General features: G+C 42.1%; 1 protein-coding gene across 1 annotated transcript; it reads right to left on the reverse strand.

The window, feature by feature from the left end:
- Positions 1 to 2,358: 2,358 nt before the first annotated feature.
- Positions 2,359 to 13,250, reverse strand: LOC103178632 (palmitoyl-protein thioesterase ABHD10, mitochondrial). Its single transcript, XM_007893477.1, has 5 exons — positions 13,108 to 13,250; positions 10,099 to 10,282; positions 7,406 to 7,517; positions 6,669 to 6,806; positions 2,359 to 4,178 (listed from the first exon to the last, which is right to left on the reverse strand). The coding sequence occupies exons 1-5, from the start codon at positions 13,247 to 13,249 to the stop codon at positions 3,837 to 3,839; spliced, it is 918 nt and encodes a 305-aa protein (XP_007891668.1). The 5' UTR covers position 13,250; the 3' UTR covers positions 2,359 to 3,836.
- Between the last annotated feature and the right edge of the window lie 5,500 nt (positions 13,251 to 18,750).

Consider the following 18,750-nt stretch of genomic DNA (forward strand, 5'->3'; position numbering starts at 1 on the left):
GTTTTTTGAAGATGTATCCAGCAGGTTAGATAGGGGGAACCAGTAGATGTAGTATATTTAGATTTTAAAAAGGCATTTGACAAAGTGCCACACAAAAGGCTATTGCACAAGGTTAAGGCCCACGGGATTAATGGGAACATATTAGCATGGATTGAAGAGTGGCTAACGGGTAGAAAACAGAGAGTAGGGATAAACGGGTCATTCTCGAATTGGCAGGATGTGACTAGTGGAGTGTCACAAGGATCAGTGCTTGGGCCTCAGCTATTTACAATTTACATCAATGATCTAGACGAGGACATTGAATGTAACGTATCTAAATTCGCGGATGACACAAAACTAGGTGGGAGAGTAAGCTCTGAGGATGATGCAAAAAGATTGCAACAATATTTAGATAACTAGGGGAGTGGGCGAGTAGGTGGCAGATGGAATTTAATGTGGGGAAGTGTGAAGTCATTCACCTAGGTAGAAAAAATAGAAAAACAGATTATTTTCTAGAAGGGGAGAGATTAGATAGTGCTAGTGTTCAGAGGGATTTGGGTGTCCTTGTACACCAGTCTCAAAAAGTTAGTTTGCAGGTGCAGCAAGCAACTAAGAGGGCGAATGGCATGTTAGCGTTCATTGCAAAAGGTTTAGAGTACAGGAGTAGGGAAGTCTTGCTTCAACTGTATAGGGCCTTGGTGAGACCGCACCTAGAGTATTGTGTGCAGTTTTAGAACATAAGAACATAAGAATTAGGAGCAGGAGTAGGCCATTTGGCCCTTCGTGCCTGCTCCGCCATTCAATAACAAAGTTTTGGTCTCCTTATTTAAAAAAGGACATACGTACCTTAGAGGGAGTGAAGCGTAGATTCACTCGGTTAGTTCCTGGGATGAGGGGACTTACCTATGAGGAGAGGCTGAATAAACTAGGACTGTATTCTCTAGAGTACAGAAGAGTTAGGGGAGATCTTATTGAAACATATAAGATTCTCAAAGTGCTGGATAAAGTAGACACTAAGGGTCTGTTTCCCCTGGTAGGAGAATCTATAACCAGGGGTCACATTCTTAAAATTAAGGGTCAGCCTTTTAGAACAGAGTTGAGGAAACATTTCTTCACTCAGAGGGTAGTGAATTTATGGAATTCACTACCCCAGAAGGCTGTAGATGCTCAGTCCTTGAACATTTTCAAGGCTGAGACTGATAGATTTTTTAATAGAGTCATTAGGAGATATGGGGATAGGGCAGGTAATTAGAGGTAGGTCTGAAGATCAGCACTGATCTTATCAAATGGAGGGGCAGGCTCGAGGGGCCGAATGGCCTACTCCTGCTCCTAATTCTTATGTTATGTTCACATTTCCTTGAGCCGAGAAGCAATGACAAAAAGCTTCAGCTGGGAAATTTATGGATGGGAGAAAACATTTATGAAATACATTGGAGAAATCGCTCTTGCTACTACGTGTAGCAAATTTGCCAATGATATTTTTCTAATCTAAACACACATTAACAATGTTGCTGCAGAGGAATTTGACCTCCTGATGGATCTGCAATTTCAGCCTGTGGTAGTGCAAGCTGCACTACTCAGGGAACTGCTCTGGTGAATTTCCTAGTGTTATTGTTTTCTGCATTGCAACTTTTCTAGGTTCTTCAAATTTACTGTTGTTATGCACATTGATACCATCTTCGCTGTTTTCACTAACACTGCATTTTTGAGGCGCCAATCTATTTTCTGTCTACTTTTTGGCCTATTCATTCAAAGCCCTGATGATGATTCTTCGGAGAGTATGGTTTTCTCTTGGCATTTAAAATAATGCAAGGAGCATTGCTCAATCTAAGTCACTAAAAGGGAATTCTATGCACAGGTCTTAAACATATTTCCATACTTTAACTAAAATCTGATCCTCAGAAAGGAATCTTGAGGTGTTACTTTTATGCTGTGGTCACTAACTCTTATGTATGTTAACCAAATTAATAGTTTGGTTGGTCGAGAGTCACTGTTATGTTGGGGGGAGGGGGGGAGTGGAGGAGAGAGAGGAAGCAAAACTTCCAATTAAAACAAATATGTTTAGATATATATACGAGATGTTGCATTAAGAACTATGTATGCAGTACTAAATGGTATTGGGCTTCACTTATTTATGTTCTTCAGAAGAAATAATCATCAGTTTCAAGTTCTCTTTTCTTAATAGGTTTTCAGGCAACAATTACCAATTATTAATTTTCAGCAAGGTCGTGAATCCCCCTAATCAGCTACAAATATTTTAAACTATGCCAAGTTCACACATTTAATAAAACAAGCCTCTTACATTTTATATGTACCACAAATAGGGTATCTCATTTAAAAAACTGAGCGATGTACAATGTAAAGAAAACATAGTATTAATGGCAGTTCATAGTTTTCTTTTAATTGTGAAAGCAGTAGAAAGTCAGTCACCAAGGTGAAAACCTGTGACAAAGTGGCACATCCAAAGTTTCAACATACACACAGATATAAACAAATTAACATAGATTTTTTGAATACACTGCAAATGGATTGTTTACTATTTGTAGCAACCTGGAACATAACAACCCCCTAAAAAGATTTATAAAACTAAAGACAGACTCTTTAGTTTATGCTGGGTGTTAACAAAATAATAATTATGAGCTTTCCCATTGAAAGTACAGGTAACCTGGGAAGCGTGTTCATATGGTCAACATTTTGGTGTAATTCTGGTTGCTTAAGTAAGGATAGTCTTAGTGTAAGTTCTCATATATAGCTGCACTAGAGAATTATTTCACTGAAAAAGGTCAGACTTACTACAAAATAATTGTTAAATAGGTAATTAAATTCCCTTAATTCACTTGGCCCTTGATTTAACAATCTTTGAAGAGACATTTCACCTTTAAAATAATGTACATTAATTAGATCCACAGATAAATTAATAAGATAATAAATGCTTTCCAGGTGGCCTCCAAAAGCAGCATAATACACAGTACACAGGGGTTAACAATTTTATTAAGTATTTTGACATAAAGTAAATTATAGTAAAAACATATGTAACATTAGAATTTTGAGACTCATGGCACATCTGTAAAACAAAATCCCATATGAACTCTCAAAATGAAATCTAGTACATTCACAAGAAAACAGAGAATTGTAATACTGAATTGTACTTGCCGAACAAACCAGGAAAAGATCGTTTCAATGAAGCTAGCAGCATTTACAACATTATGTGCAAATGCAGCATTCTCGGACAGAATTTATTAGGCTCACATTAAGGCATATAGAAAAATTAGGTAGTCTACTTAAGTGGGGACTAAAGCACAACATTCACACCTGAAATAGTCATTCAAATATGGACTTCTGCTGGTAAGAGAACTGCATCAATCCAACCCGTGAGAACTGCATTCTGGAAGCAGACTGTGTCAAGAGTGAAGTTCCTCTAGTTGGGCTTACCTACTTGTGACGACCAGGAGTTAGTTGTTCTGTGCTTTAGACACCAGTGATAACAAAATGCAATACTGAAACCCTTGCTGAAAAGCCACCATCTTATTTCACAGTAATAGATTTTGTAGTGATGTTTTAAAACTCAGATTGTATGCATTTCCCTAGGTTTACAGATCAAACTGCACGCAGTCATGTACTGCATTGCATGTAATATCTACCAAAATGTTGTCATCTATTCTTGCTTGGTAATAGCATAGAAAAAGTTTTTTATCCATAGAATATTTGCTCCAACATTTCAAAAGCAAGTTTTTTGGAGGGGTCAATGCAGAACAGGTTATTCACATTACAGGAATTGGCTATGGAGACAATTTCTTTCTTTTCAGTGTACTGATAAGTAATATACATGTCCAGCATGAATTTGGAATCATGCGCATTTACCCAAGTGTTGTAAGTTTGTCTATCAGATCATCAATTGTATATACTATTAATTTGAGATCATCCTTTCCTTTCATTCGGTGCTGCCCATGTTTGCGAAGGATTACATCTACATCTGCGCTAAGAACATTGTCAGCCACTTGCAAAGAAATCTGCCAGGGAATATCCTCATCCTTCAAACCATGGATAAGCCTCACAGGACATGTTATTGGAATGGGGCTACGCAACACACAATGATTTTCAGCTTCCTTAAGGAATTGGAATGGTATCTTGAAAAATTCTGATTCCTTCTGCTTTGTTGGCATAAACCATTCGCCTGTCTCTTCAATTCTTTTCCTCATCTAATAACAGAAAGAACATAATTTAGGACACAACTGAAATAAAAAAATCACAAACCTTATGTCAGCAGTTGGCCTAAAGGTTCTGCAATGATATATTATCAGTACTTTTTTGGTAGTGGAATATTTCTCATGAATTGAAGAGTGCTTCTTTCACATATAAGCTTAAATCTGGAACCACTTAACATGAACAAGCAGTATACTTGCTGCTTTAAGAATCTCTATTGAAACAGACTATTCACAAAGCAGGAATTCCTTATATGCTACACTGTACATTTCTCACTGAACAATGCAATCTCAAATGGGTTTGGACAAGAATTTTCTGGCAAATGTTCAATCTCTTTATAACAGCATACAAACAGCCTGATGGAAAGTCATCACTGCTCTCTATAAGTGAGGCTAATGAAAAAGGAATCCAGCTAATGAAAACGAAATGGTTAGGATTTTGTACGAGAGGCAGTTGCTACTTATCTTTGGAAAAATAACTGACCTATTGTATTAAATATCATAGCATGTGGGGACACCCGTTCATTATCCTGAAAAGGCGGTAGAGGTTTAAACTTTACTTTACTCTCCCTCTTGCCATTTTTGCATTCATTTACTCCCCTTCCTCTCCAAAAGGCGCTGGATTCATTTTTCTTTCCACTGGGATAACAGTTATAGATGCTAATCTGTACAGCCCACAGATGCTGGTTGCTCTCCAGGACCTTGTCAATTGCACTTCACTGTACACTTCCTTTAAAGTTTGCAAAACAAGTATTCAATGCTGGGGCATTCCATTGGTACAATTCTTGTTTATGCCATGGTTTCGTTTCTGGCTGAATAAAATGTACTGAGCCGTAAGGGTTGGATTGGCTTCTTTTAATTGCTCTATAATTTCAATTGATTTAATTTTCTTATAGGTCAATATTAATGTAATTTGGGAAGAATTATCTGAAGATTAGAAGATGAGGGAAAAAGGACCAAAAATATATGAGAGGGAATAAGGAGTGGGTGGCAAATCATGTGGAGTATAAACCCTGGCATGGATTGGCATATTTATGAATTTATGCAATCTATGTAAATTCCGTACCATTCTTAACAAATTAGTGTTACCCATAATGCATAGTCCTTCCTTACAAATAAATCCTACCAACATTCTTGTGTAGCTAATTTCTCTATAAATCTGTTTTTTAATTTGTGCAATATGCAATATTAGTATTGCCTCTCACTGTCTCAGCACTGAATCATCCACATTTTCCTTATATACCAGCAGAATACAAACACTGTACTCTTAGCACTCAGCTGCCTCAGCAACACAAACTGTTGGGATGATAAATGGTGCAGAAGGCAACTCAATTCTACAAACAAAAGATTAAACTATTTGTTTTATCAACCAAAACATAAAACATAATGTAATTACAGAAGACTGCACACGGTATGCCACGCAAGGTTTCTCACCAGTAGATTATATCAGAAACTTTCTCCCAGTGATTATCTTCCATTCTCTAAGATTCCTTTATGCATGGTTAGTTTATGGCTTACACAAGTTGGCAGGTCGATAGTAACAACAGCTTGGACTTACAATGCAGTCACATTACAATGTGCTTCTTTACCGTGTGAATTTATTTGTATCGTGATTGCACTATGGACCCCATTCACCGCAGACACATGCAGCTGGCCAACTCACTACCCCACATTGCCCAGCTTTTGCACTACAATAAGTCATTAGGTAACCGTCACTTCTTGTTGCGAGGAACAAGCACAAAGCATCAACAACAACCTAAATTTACATGGTGCCCTTTCTGGGGGGTGGTGTCTCAGAGTGCTTAAAAGCAGGCAATGACTCTGCAGCAACATATTGACCCAGAGGTCGACCATTTTAACTTCTCTTGCTAAAAAAGGGAGATTTGTGGATCATCAGGTGGCTCTTCCAGCTTGTTATATGTGCAGGAATCTAGAAGTGATGTCAGGAGTGACCTGATGACCTAGAAGTTGGCTATTTTTCTCTTTGTGTCTGGTATGCTAGCCACCTGTACCCACTGAAATTGGCTATTGCGCCTGGTTGCACATTTTATAGGTCCAACCATCATGTTATAAAAGTGTATATATCATCTTTCATGTGGGATAATATCTCAAAACATTTTCCTAAGTGGTGTGGAAACCTGAGCAGGGTGGAAAAAGAGGGGTTATGAGGAAGATGACCAAAGTCTGGGTAAAGTGGTAAGTTTTTAGTAGGATTTTGCAAACCAAAGTAAGATGGAGCAAGGTTTTGAGGAGGAAATTCCAGACAGAGCAGTATAATGGCCAAAATCTGTCACAAAAGGTAGTTGAGGGGATGTATAGCAGGCCTCAGTTTGTGGCACAGAAAGGGGTAGGTGGTAGACGTAAACTAATGAGTTTCATAGTTCAATGAAGGGGGAAATAAAATGAAAGATGGACAATATTTTGAAACTTTGATTACATCACAAGAAGAAAAATAAGTGAATGCATTTCAGAGCATCACAAACTTACCTCTAGAGGAAGCTGGTTAAAAGCAGTTACAAAATAATCAGCTCCTGTAGCTATGCCAACAAGAGCCGCTGTCTTCTCAGGACGTACTATTGCGGCGAGGAGCATGAGCCATCCACCCATACTGGAACCCACAAGAATCTTAAAAGAGGAACAAAATGTACCACTTACTCCTTAAAAACTTGTCCATATATTTATACCTCCTTCATGCAAAATAGATATCTTAAACTGCTTTACGGAATGAGATTAATTAGAAATGAACTGAATGTTATGGAGGCAAATGAAACAGCAACTTGTGCCAGCAAAAGAGATAATAATACGGAAGAAAATAAATAATAAATAGTGGGGATATGTTATTCTAACACAATAAATGAACAGTTACATGATCCACGCAATAAGATTTTTCTCTTTCCTTCCTCTTTCCCAATGTAACTCACTTTTAAAAATGATCCATTCACTGGATGAGCATTTATGGAATGAACATAAATTCCATAAAATCAGATTTTACATAAATTACCGTTGCTCCAGCTTATATAATGGATGGCAATTGAAATTTTATAAAAATATGACTAAACAAAATATCTCAAGTCTATTTCGCAAATGTCCTCATGGCTGGATTCGCTGCAAGATCGAAAATCAGTTCTGCAGAAATGATTCTGAAAATATAACTGCAGAATACATTTATGTCTTTCCCAATCATAATTTCTTCCTAATAATTTATATCAATATTAAAATCTAACTTGTGGATCTTCTGCAAGTTCATCAATCACAGCCAGAACGTCCTTCTTCCATTGACCTATTGTGCACTCACTGAAGACGCCTTCGGACGCACCACAGCCAGTATAATCAAACCTTAACAGACAAAAGTAACATTAGCAATGGACAGAATTTTGCAAGCAGACACCTCTATAAAATTGTAAAGTTATATCTAGGATAAAAACAGTAATGATTGCAGGAAGCACCCTAAATTGAAGAGGGTAAAAGAGCACAATAATAATAATTTTACATTTATATAGTGCTTTTCACATTGGAAGGAAGTCTCAAAGTGCTTCACATAACCAACTGGGAGCCAAAGCTGAAGGTAGGGGCTACAGAAGAACTCATTGAAGAACAGAATGAATTCTTAAAAACAATTATACAGCACAAAATCGTACACAGAAAAATTAAGATGATTTAAAATCTATCTTCTGGTGACAAATGACATTATGTTCATCTTCAACCAGGGCTCTTTCTGCCTCCTCGTCCTCCTTGACCTCTCTGCTACCTTCAACATCGTTGACCACTCTATCTTCATCCACCGCCTCTGCTTTCACCTCAACCTCGGCGGCTCCGCCTCTAGCACCCGGACCGTCTCGTACGGTATTCCTCAGGGCTCTGTCCTTGGTCTCCTCCTCTTCAATATCTATTTCTCCCTCTTGGTGACATCATCCGCAGACCTGGGGTCAACTTCCACATATATGCGGATGACACCCAACTCTATCTCTCTGCCTCTATTCTTGACTCCAGGACCACTGCTGTCCTGACTGAATGTCTGTCAGACATCAAGTCCTGGATGAGAGCTAACTTTCTTCAGTTGAACGTCAACAAGACCGAGACTCTCCTGATTGGCTCCAGTCAGTGCCTCCTCACCTCAGGCGCTGACAGCATCACTATCCATGGTTGCACACTCCACTTTGCTAAGCCAGTCTGGAACCTTGGGGTCTTGTTTGAGTCTCAACTATACTTTCTACCCCACATCTGCGCCATGACCCGCTCTGCCTTCCCCCACCTCAGCAACATCGCCCGGCTCCGCCACTGTCTCACACCGCAGGCCACCGAAACCCTCATTACATCAAGGTTCAACAATCGACTGCCCAACATCTCCCTCCACAGGCTGCAGATCATCCAGAACTCTGCAGCCCGTGTCCTCTCCCGCACTAGACTCCGCGACCCTATCACCCCCATCTTTGCCCAACTCCACTGGCTTTCCATCACACAGAGGATACAGTTCAAGAACCTGGTCCTCACCTTCAAATCCCTGCATGGTCTTGCTCCCCCGCAACCTCCTTACACCCTAGCATCATGCTCACTCCCTCCGCTCAGCGGGCTCCAGTCTGCTTCACGTCTCCCACCTCGTTCGCCCCATTATTGGCAGACGGGCCTTCCACCACTCTATCCCCACTTGAAACTCCATCCCGCAGTCCCTCCGACCCACCCTTCCCTTGGACGTCCTCCCGACGTGAAAGGCGCTCTATAAATGGAATCTTGTTGTTGCCACCTTCAAGACCCATCTCAAGACCCTCCTCTTCGACCATGCTTTCGATCTCCCTGCCTGAGATGTTGCTCTTTCAGGATATCCTTGTTCTTGTGAGCAGAGCAATCAGTGTGGAGGCACTGTAATTATACTGTAGAACATACAGCAATACTTACATCAGAGATATCATCTCCAATCACTGCAATAGGGAATGTGGGGTGATGGGGGAATGGAAGAAGAATAAATGCATTCCCAAAGGAAAATATATTGTAGCCAGAAAGTAAATGCGCCTTTCTGGAGCCACATGTTTCATAAAGCAGAGAAGCCCAATATGCTGGGCCAATAAAAAAGTGCGGAAATATCTGCCAAAAAATTGCAGAGATTTGCAAATGCTGCGGAAACTTGCAGGGAGTGATTGGTGCTATTGAGGTACATTTTACTATCAACCTACTTTTTTTCACTTTATTGATAAAAATTAAACATAAGGGAACAACACATATTAGATTACTGCAACAAAAAATATACTTCTTTAATGTAAACTGGGTGGCTTTTTTTGTTGGGGGGGGGGGGGGAGAGACACCAGTGAGGCTACACGAGCTCACCACCTCATGCCTCTCAGGGCCGGCACCGCACAGACACAGAGAGAGACACACACTCACAGACACACACATTCGAGAGAAAGAGAGAGAGAGACACACACTCAGACACAGAAATATATAAATACACACATACGACATACATGCACATTCACTCAGAGACTCTCAGAAACACATAAAAGAGATACACACAGACACTCACAATGACATAGATACAGAGACACTCACAAACACATAGACACACGGACACTCACAAACACAGAGAGAGACACACAGACACTCACAAACACAGAGAGACACACAAACACTCAAGAAACACAGAGAGAGACACACAGACCACTCAGAAACACATAGACACACAGACACTCAGAAACACAGAGAGACACACAGACACTTACAATCACAAATACACAGATAACCACATCGGGGCCTCTGAGTGAAGCCCATTTGGCACTTCACTGCACCGCGCATGTGCGTCCAGAGCCACCCCACCCAGTGACTTTGGGTAACCAGCGAGTGGCCCGTGGGCCAACAACTTCATTTATGACTAGTTTGCTCAGCCAATAAATAATAGAGGTCCTATTGTAGAGTATCGATACAGTACCTTATAAAAGAGTGCCCGAGTGATTTGGAAAAGTCCTCCAGTTCCAGTGCCTTTTCTGCATTCATAGTTGATGCAAAGCCTGGCAAGAAAATAATTCCAGGGCTCTTGCCTTTTATCCTCTTATATGCCAATTTAGGTAGATCTGGACGAACTAGGTACTGGACTGAGGATTTATTCCTACACCCTTAACAGTAGAAAACATGAATTAGCTTATTTGTAGACTTACACAAGGTATCCCATGTAACTCAGTTGCTGTAGCATTAGACTTGGACCGATCAGTTCAAAACCTGATTCACCCAACCTTTCAATTGGCTTAGATATCAGTTATGAAGCCACAGCAGAATTTTAAAAATATGAATACTGTGCAAAAACAAATCTTTGTTGAAAATGTGAATGGAATTTTTTTTGAACCATCAACAACAACAAAATTACATTTCACTTCGGAGGACGTCCCAAGGCGCTGGACAGTCAGTGTTTCAGACACGAGCTGGGGGTCGGGAATGGGGCGGGTGTAGGGCAGGGGAAGGAAGGAGGGTGACTGAAGACACAGTCGATGAGGAGTGTCTTGAGAAGGGTCTTGAAGAAGGCAAGGGAAGGGGCGAGGCAGAGAGACTGCAAGGTGGAGTTCCAGAGAATGGGAGTGTCTGAAGGCCTGCCCGCCGATGGTGGGGCAGGGGACGTGAAGCAAGCAGGAGCCCGCTGAGCAGAGGGAGCGGGCAGGTAGGTAGGGGGTTAAGAAGGCCATGGAGGTCTTTGAAGGTAAGCTCCTGGATCTTGCATCCTCTGTGTGATGGGAAGCCAGCGGAATCGGGCCAGGATGGGAGCGATAGGGTCACGGAGTCCGGTGTGGGAGAGGACACGGGCTCCAGAGTTCTGGATGATCTTCAGTCTATGCAGGGAGTAGTTGGGGAGGCCGACAAGCAGGGAGTTTGAATAGTCTAGGCTGGATGTTATGAATGCTTGTGTGAGGGTTTCAGCGGCTTGCAGTGTGAGACAGTGTGAGGCGGAGCAGGGCGATGCAGAAGTGGGGCAAGGCAGAGCAGATCATGGCATGGATGTGCAGGAGAAAGAATTATTGAGGGTCAAACAAGACGCCGAAGTTCCGGTCTGGCTTAGTAAGATGGAGTGTGCAACCATGGACGGTGATACTGTCAGCGCCTGAGGTGTGGAGGGCCTTGGTTTTGTGGTCAGGACAGCAGTGGTCCTGGAGTGAAGGGTGGAGGCAGACAGATAGAATTGGGTGTCATCCGCATACATGTGGAAGTTGACCCCCATGTCTGCAGATGACGTCACCAAGAGGGAGCATATAGATATTGAAGAGGAGGGGCTCAAGGACAGAGCCCTGAGGAACGCCGCACAAGGCAATGCGGGGACTAGAGGAGAAACCGTTTGTGGACATACTGTGAAGACTCTAACACATTCTCCTGATGTGAAAGCGCAATATCACATTCATGGATTATTATTATGCTGATACTCTAGTGCAGGGTGGTCCAATCTTTTGGCTGCTGAGAGACGGATGCCCTATTTGAGAAACATTCACGGGCCGCAAAGCAATTTTTTGTGTTTCGCTTCCTGAAATATAACATAACGTTTAAGGTTTATAAAGGAAGCGGGTGGGCCAGATGAAGTGGAGGTGAGCGGGCGGCGGGGGGGGGGGGGGGGTTGATGAAATCGTCCCGTGGACTGCCAGTTGTACCACGCCGCTCTATTGCGATGCTAAAGGTGCTGCAATGTAGAGGTATTGTCCTTTGTATGAGACGTGAAATAAGAGGTCCCATCTGCTTGTTAAAATAGATAATAAAGATCTTATGGCACAATTTGAAAAGTGCAGGGAGTTTCTACCGCAGTGTCCTGGCCTGATAACAGTGCTTATTCACTTCATGGCTGTTTATGGAAGATTGATGTGCGTACATTGACTGCCATGTCACCCACAAATTCCAGTCACTGTACAGGAGTTCATTCTTAAAACTGTTGAAAAAGTGACATGATAAGGTATGTTCCATAAGAGATTTCTTTGTAAGTGACTGTAAATGTGTATTGCCTTTGGGGCGTCCTCTCGATATGAAAGGCGCTATATATAATCGTAATTTTGTTGTTGTATTGGTATTGTATTGTGTGGAGTCCTGTAGCTCAGTGGTTAGAGCACTCGCTTTGCAAGTGAGAGACCTGAGTTCAATTCCAGGCAGAGGGCGAAACCTTGGGCAAGTTTCCTTACTCCACACAGAGCCTAATAATAATCCCTCCAAAACCCCAAACAATAATAAATTGGTCATTTTCAATCTACGACTGTTTGTGGGACATTGCTGTGCGCAATTGGCTGCCGCGTTCGCCCACAAATATAGGGTCAATTCACTTTACAGTGTCTTCTGTGAAGCGCTTTGGGACGTCCTCCCAACGTGAAAAGCGCTATATCAAATGCAAAGATTATTATTATTATTATTATAGGAAATTGCAGCAGCCAATTTGCACTTAGGAGGTACCAAAACCAACTGTTAACTAACTGATCAATTTACCAAAAGGATTGCGACCTGACCGTACCCCGGGAGAAGCTACTGTCACTACACTCCAACTTTCCGACCCGAGAGGTAAGCGTACAATTTACACTGATATAATAATAATAATCCTTGTATTTAGTACATCACCTTAACACGTCGTATCAAAGCATTTCACAGGATATACTGTAAATTGGACTGACTGTATATTTTGTGGGTGAATTTCTATGGATATTGTATCTTTCATATTATTATTTGGCCAGTGCCCCCCCCCCCACCCCCCCGGGGGGGTACCCGCTCACCTCCCTCAAACAGCACAGAGACAGGACCAGTAACCCCGGCAGCGGGTTAGACAACTGCACTCCCGGCTGAGCTCACACTGGCTCCTGGTCCCCGGGTCCTGACGCTCAAGAGAGGCCGAGGCCGCGCTGCCCTGTCCTGCCCGGCCCTGCCCTGCCCGGCCCTGCCCTCCCTGCCCGGCCCCCCACCCTGTCATCGTGGCCTCCGCCAAACTCACCCACGAGCTGAGGCACAGCCCGACCCCACAACAAGCGCCAAACCGTGTCCCGCTCTCCCGGCAGCAGCGAGAGACGGCGAAGAGCAGCGGCCATGACAAGCGAACAGCGAGCAGGCGCCTGGCAACCCGGCAGTGCCGTCATGAGGGGCGGGGCGGGGCGGGGAGGGGGCGGGGCATAGTGATGGGGGGCGTGGCAACCGGGGGTATGGTAATGGGGGCGTGGTAACCAGGGGGTATGGTAATGGGGGGGTGTAGTAACCAGAGGGTATGGTAATGGGGGTGTGGTAACCAGGGGTATGGTAATGGGGGGTGTGGTAACCAGGGGTATGGTAATGGGGGCGTGGTAACCAGGGGGTATGGTAATGGGGGGGTGTAGTAACCAGGGGGTATGGTAATGGGGGGGTGTGGTAACCAGGGGTATGGTAATGGGGGTGTAGTAACCAGGGGGTATGGTAATGGGGGGGTGTGGTAACCAGGGGGTATGGTAATGGGGGGGTGTGGTAACCAGGGGGTATGGTAATGGGGGTGTAGTAACCAGGGGGTATGGTAATGGGGGGGTGTGGTAACCAGGGGGTATGGTAATGGGGGGTGTAGTAACCAGGGGGTATGGTAATGGGGGCTGTGGTAACCGGGCGTTATGGTAATGACTGTAAATATACAGTCAATTCACTTTACAGTATATTCTGTGAAGCGCTTTGAGACGTCTCGAATACATGAAAAGCGCGATATCAAATGCAAGGATTATAATTATTATTATTATTGTAATGTTTAGCCCCATGGGAATGAAATCCGGGTCCTCTCGCTTGCTTGCGAAATGAACGCACAAACCACTACACTAAAGGACCCTAGTCTTGATGGATTCTCCCATTATAACCTCACTGCTATGTTTACTGAATAACAGAGAATCAGATGGTTTGCCCATTACAAGTATATATTTGCCTATAATCGGACAATCGGCCCAAGGTTTACTGTTTTCTTGAAACGCCTGAAAGGAGAAATGCTCACGTTTAAAATATACTCTGGGAAATAAATTCAGAGTGGACAGTGATGTCCATAGGAACAGGAGGAGGCCATTCAGCCCTTCGAGCCATTTAATTAGATCACGTCTGTTCTGTACCTCAACTAATCAGTTCAATTCCAATTTCCCGCTTTCTCCCCATATCCCTTGATACCCTGACCTACCAAAAATCTATCAACCTCACTCTTGAAGGTGTGAATGGATCCAGCATCCCTGGCCTTTTGGGGGAGAGAATTCCAGATTTCTATCAGCCTTTGAGTGAAAAACGCTTTCTGATTTCACTCTTAAATGACCTGGTTCTAATTTTAAGACTATGCCCCTTGTGTTGGATTCCCCCAACAGAGGAAATAGCTTCTCTGTATCAAATAATTTGATTTGATTTGATAGCTTCCCTATCAAATCACTTTACCATCTTAAATACCTCAATAAATTCACCCATCGACCTTCTAAACTCAAGGGAATACAATCTAAATTTACGCAGCCTTTCCTCATAACGTAACCTCTTAAGGTCTGGTAACATTCTGGTGAGCCTGCGCTGCACCCCCTCCAGGGCCAATATATTTTTCCTGATGTGTGGTGCCTAAAACTGAACGCAGTACTCCAGATGAGGTCTGACTAACGCTCTATACAGCTGAAGCATCGTTTCTTCCACTTTGTATTCCTGGCCCCTTGAGTTAAAGGCCAACATTCCATTCGCCTTTTTGACTACTTTTGTCCTGTCCCTTGAGTCTCAATCTCCAAATTCTTCAAATGGCAACAGGATATATTGTTCAAATGTATTGTTAACTAATAGGGGCAATGTCAGAATGGAGATGTTTGGCAAAACAGTGCCTAATTGAAAGAAATGTATCAGTGTAAACAAACCAGTTGAATAATATAAATATAATCGTTAAACTATTTATTCCTATCAACCCACATTTTGTTTTATGTATTGTAATAATAAGATCATTCCTGTTCATGGAAATATCACTGTTTCTATTGAATTTGAAAAAAAACACCTCTTACAAACTCATACAATTCAAATTCATACAGTACACAAACAGATGATACTCAGTTACTGAAACACTGGAACATTTGCCTACAAAATACATAGTCACTACACTTAAAGTAAATTGTGTGAAGCGCTTTGAGATATCCTTCTGACTTGAAAGGTGGTATTTGGAAGTTTTCTTATTATAAGATCGTTTCCTAGATGCTTACTCCATTCAACATGTATTCTGTATTTATACGGTTTGCTTTCATTATCTCTTAAATATCATATACTTCTGTAAGGCTCCTTCTGAAACAATGGGGTCTATAAAATGCCAAATGCTAACTGACACTAGCCATTTTTTGCCAGTCTTTACAATCAGATTAAAAGATTTAACAAAAGTGTAACTAGAGATTGGATTGGATTGCATCACTTCTGTTTGCAGATGTTATTGTGTTGCTGTCAGACGTACCTGGGGACCTTCTGTGCTGCACCCAACATCGTGATCACTGGGCCAACTGGTGGGACATGGTGGTATGCGCCCCCAAGTGTGGAATCATGGTTCTGCACTGCCCAAGGGAAGACATCAATGGAATTGATTGGAAGATACAACGGTCAACAGTCCCAATTGTTGGCTATTATTGGTACCTCGGAGGCGAGGTGAACACCAACTTCAGCCTGGACACTGTCCTGAAGGACTACACTGAGAAGGGGTGAGGGGCACTCTGGTCATACTCATTCCTCTTCAAGGACAGTGAGGTCCCAATACAGGTCAAGCTTGTGGTTTACAAGACTGTGCAAACATTTCACTTTTATGGATCTGAGCTCCTGGGGATGCAGTGGAGAGGCTTCCTCTGGTCCATCTGCAAAGTCTAGGGTGCGCAATTGGATGCCGCGTTTCTCCCACAAAATACATTTACTTTACAGTATATTCTGTGAAGCGCTTTGAGACATCTCAATGACATGATAAGGCACTATATTATTATCAAGCAATGAGGTGGATTTGTGGCAAACATGGGAAGTGGCTACAGGGAGGGATGGCTATGGCCTACACTGACCTATCGCTAAGAACCCTGGAGGCAGATGTGGCTTCAGAGTGGGCACATCTATTTGCCAAGGCCACTTTCATGAGGACCTGGATTAATGTAGATTGATGGAATGAGCAGCTGATGCAGAGTAAGACCAGTATGTGGCATTGGACTTGGACCTTAAGAACATTAAGGTAGCTGGTCCATCACAAGCTGTCCTGCAAAAGTACGCCCACTATGCTGAAAACAGATGTCCACCAGATAGCAGATAAGGAAACTCTGAGACTTGGGGAGACAGCTGTTGGAAGGTATTACCTGGAGTCCAAATCTGACATATGTGAAAACCCATCACCATGCTTATGAGTATCCACCTTCGTATATCCAGCCCCTGGAATCTTGATTGGCCTGCAGAGAGGCAAGCAGCTGCTGCTTAAAATTTACACCTCCAATTGGTGGAACCATCGCTCAATGGAAAGAGATGTGTGCCAGAGCTGCGGACAGAAAGACAGTGGCAATGCCCTTGCACGTTTCATGCTGAGATGCGCTGCCCAACTGGGAAGCTCGCAGGGAGTTCCTTGTACCTACCACCCACCAAGTGAGTGAGGACTCAAACCCGTGCTTTCGAATGTCAAATGTCCATATTAGTGACTATCCTCCAATGCACACTCTGGGGTCCCCAAGCCTGGGCTATTGCTAAACTGCGCCTAATACTTTCCAGAATTAGGTAAACAGGATGCGTCCCACCAGGGAGAGAGTGCGCATTCCATTCCAACAATCTATCTCTGGAATTTCCATGTGTAGGTGGGATACATGGAAATCTCAGCTTGGTTTGGATACTCTTAAGCATGATGATGGGACACCCAGCTGACCAAAAAAAACGTAATATATGGCTCAGCTTGACTTCTGGCAATTTTAGCAACATAGCCCAGCATCAGCTGCTTCCCAGCAACCTTGTTTACTGAAGCTCAAAATCTTCAGATATAGGACCAATGAGTCAACTAACATTCCCAAATCTCTCTCAACCTCTCTTGAAGGGCTATTCCTTTCAATGGAGTATATTCACCTCCTAATTTTGCTTCCAATATCCAGTAACTTGCATTTACCAATGATCAGCCCAGATGCATAGACTAGATGTAAGGCTGCCTGTCCTGATCGTATCATCTCAATTTCTGAATCATTTAGAATAAATACCAGGACTTAAAGTACATATATATTTCTTTTCTATTGCTTTAATTCCTCAATCTTGTGTATTATGTGAGTCACTAAAAATGAATTTATTTTGTTGAAAGGTTTTGAGTAGCCTGCCATCTATTGGTAATTTTTGTAAGTTCTGATTTAATATATTTTGCTGGAACAAATTATATATCATGCATAAATAGTGTAAACTATGGTGACTGTTTATTTTATAGGTGAATCTGCAGATAGCAATGCCCTACAAACAGACATGAAGTGAATGATAAATTTTATCTGGGGGATTGTTGGCCAGGACATCATGGATAGAATCTCCTTTTTGAATGGTGCCATTGTATCTTTAACATTCACCTGAAAAGACATCTCATCTGAAGGATGATATCTCATCTGAAAGACACCACCTACAATTCCCCTCAGCACTGCAATGAGTGTCAGCCTAGCCTATATGTGTAAAAGCTAACAGTACGCAAACGGCTGGCCGAAGTCAACAAAACAATAATTAGCACTAATTTAAACTCATTTTGTGTCTAAGAGCTCAGACTTCAAAAATATCTGAGGAATGGTTTTGTTTACAAAGAGGCAGCAGGAAATAATGTTAATCCTATAAAAAGATTGGAAATATCATAACAGATTCAAATAAGAATGAGAAATTGTTGAAGAATAAACTTAAATTCTTTAATACTACAGTAAGGAGCATATATTATCGGAACTGAAAGTAGCACAGCTATTGCAAACATTGACAATATTGACATTGCACAAATGTAACAGTGAGAGTCTTTGGGCAACACGGCTGATGAAGCAGAGGTAGGATACATTGCAGTTTAACAACAACTTGCATTTGCATAGCACTCTTTATGTGGGGTAGCATCTTGAGGTGCTTAACAGTGGCAGAGCATGACCCTGAGCTGGAAAGAGAGGGAAGGTGAATCAAAGAGGAAGTACACTGAGTAGGAATTAGAATTAACAGTCACTAATTTATACTCTATGTGGACAATGAATATATTTCGCTTTAAATATAATATTAATCCTTGCATCTGATATAGGACCTTATCATGTCATTGAAATGTCTAAAAGCATTTCACAGGATTTATTGCAAAGTTTAGTAACTGTGTATTTGGCACCAAATGGCCTTCTTCTGTGCCATAAATTTATATGGTCCTACAGAAGCAAATGTAGCATTTGACATGTTATGTGCTACGCCCAGATGACTAGTAGAAATGAGAATGAGAATATTCAAAGATGTGATAAATAAAATGGATGGGCTAAGAAATAATAGAGATCACTTAATGTGGATAAATACAAGATAATACACATTGGTGCAGCAAATATGAATTGCCCACAAAATCATGGGTGTTTGTTGGAAAAGACAGAAAGAAAATGAATTGATTGACTGTGACTAGAGATTTCATGTCTCAGCAGAAAGAACCAGTGGTTTT

The sequence above is a fragment of the Callorhinchus milii genome, unplaced genomic scaffold (assembly GCF_018977255.1).
Source record: "Callorhinchus milii isolate IMCB2004 unplaced genomic scaffold, IMCB_Cmil_1.0 Scaffold4, whole genome shotgun sequence".
Classification (NCBI taxonomy): Eukaryota; Metazoa; Chordata; class Chondrichthyes; order Chimaeriformes; family Callorhinchidae; genus Callorhinchus; species Callorhinchus milii.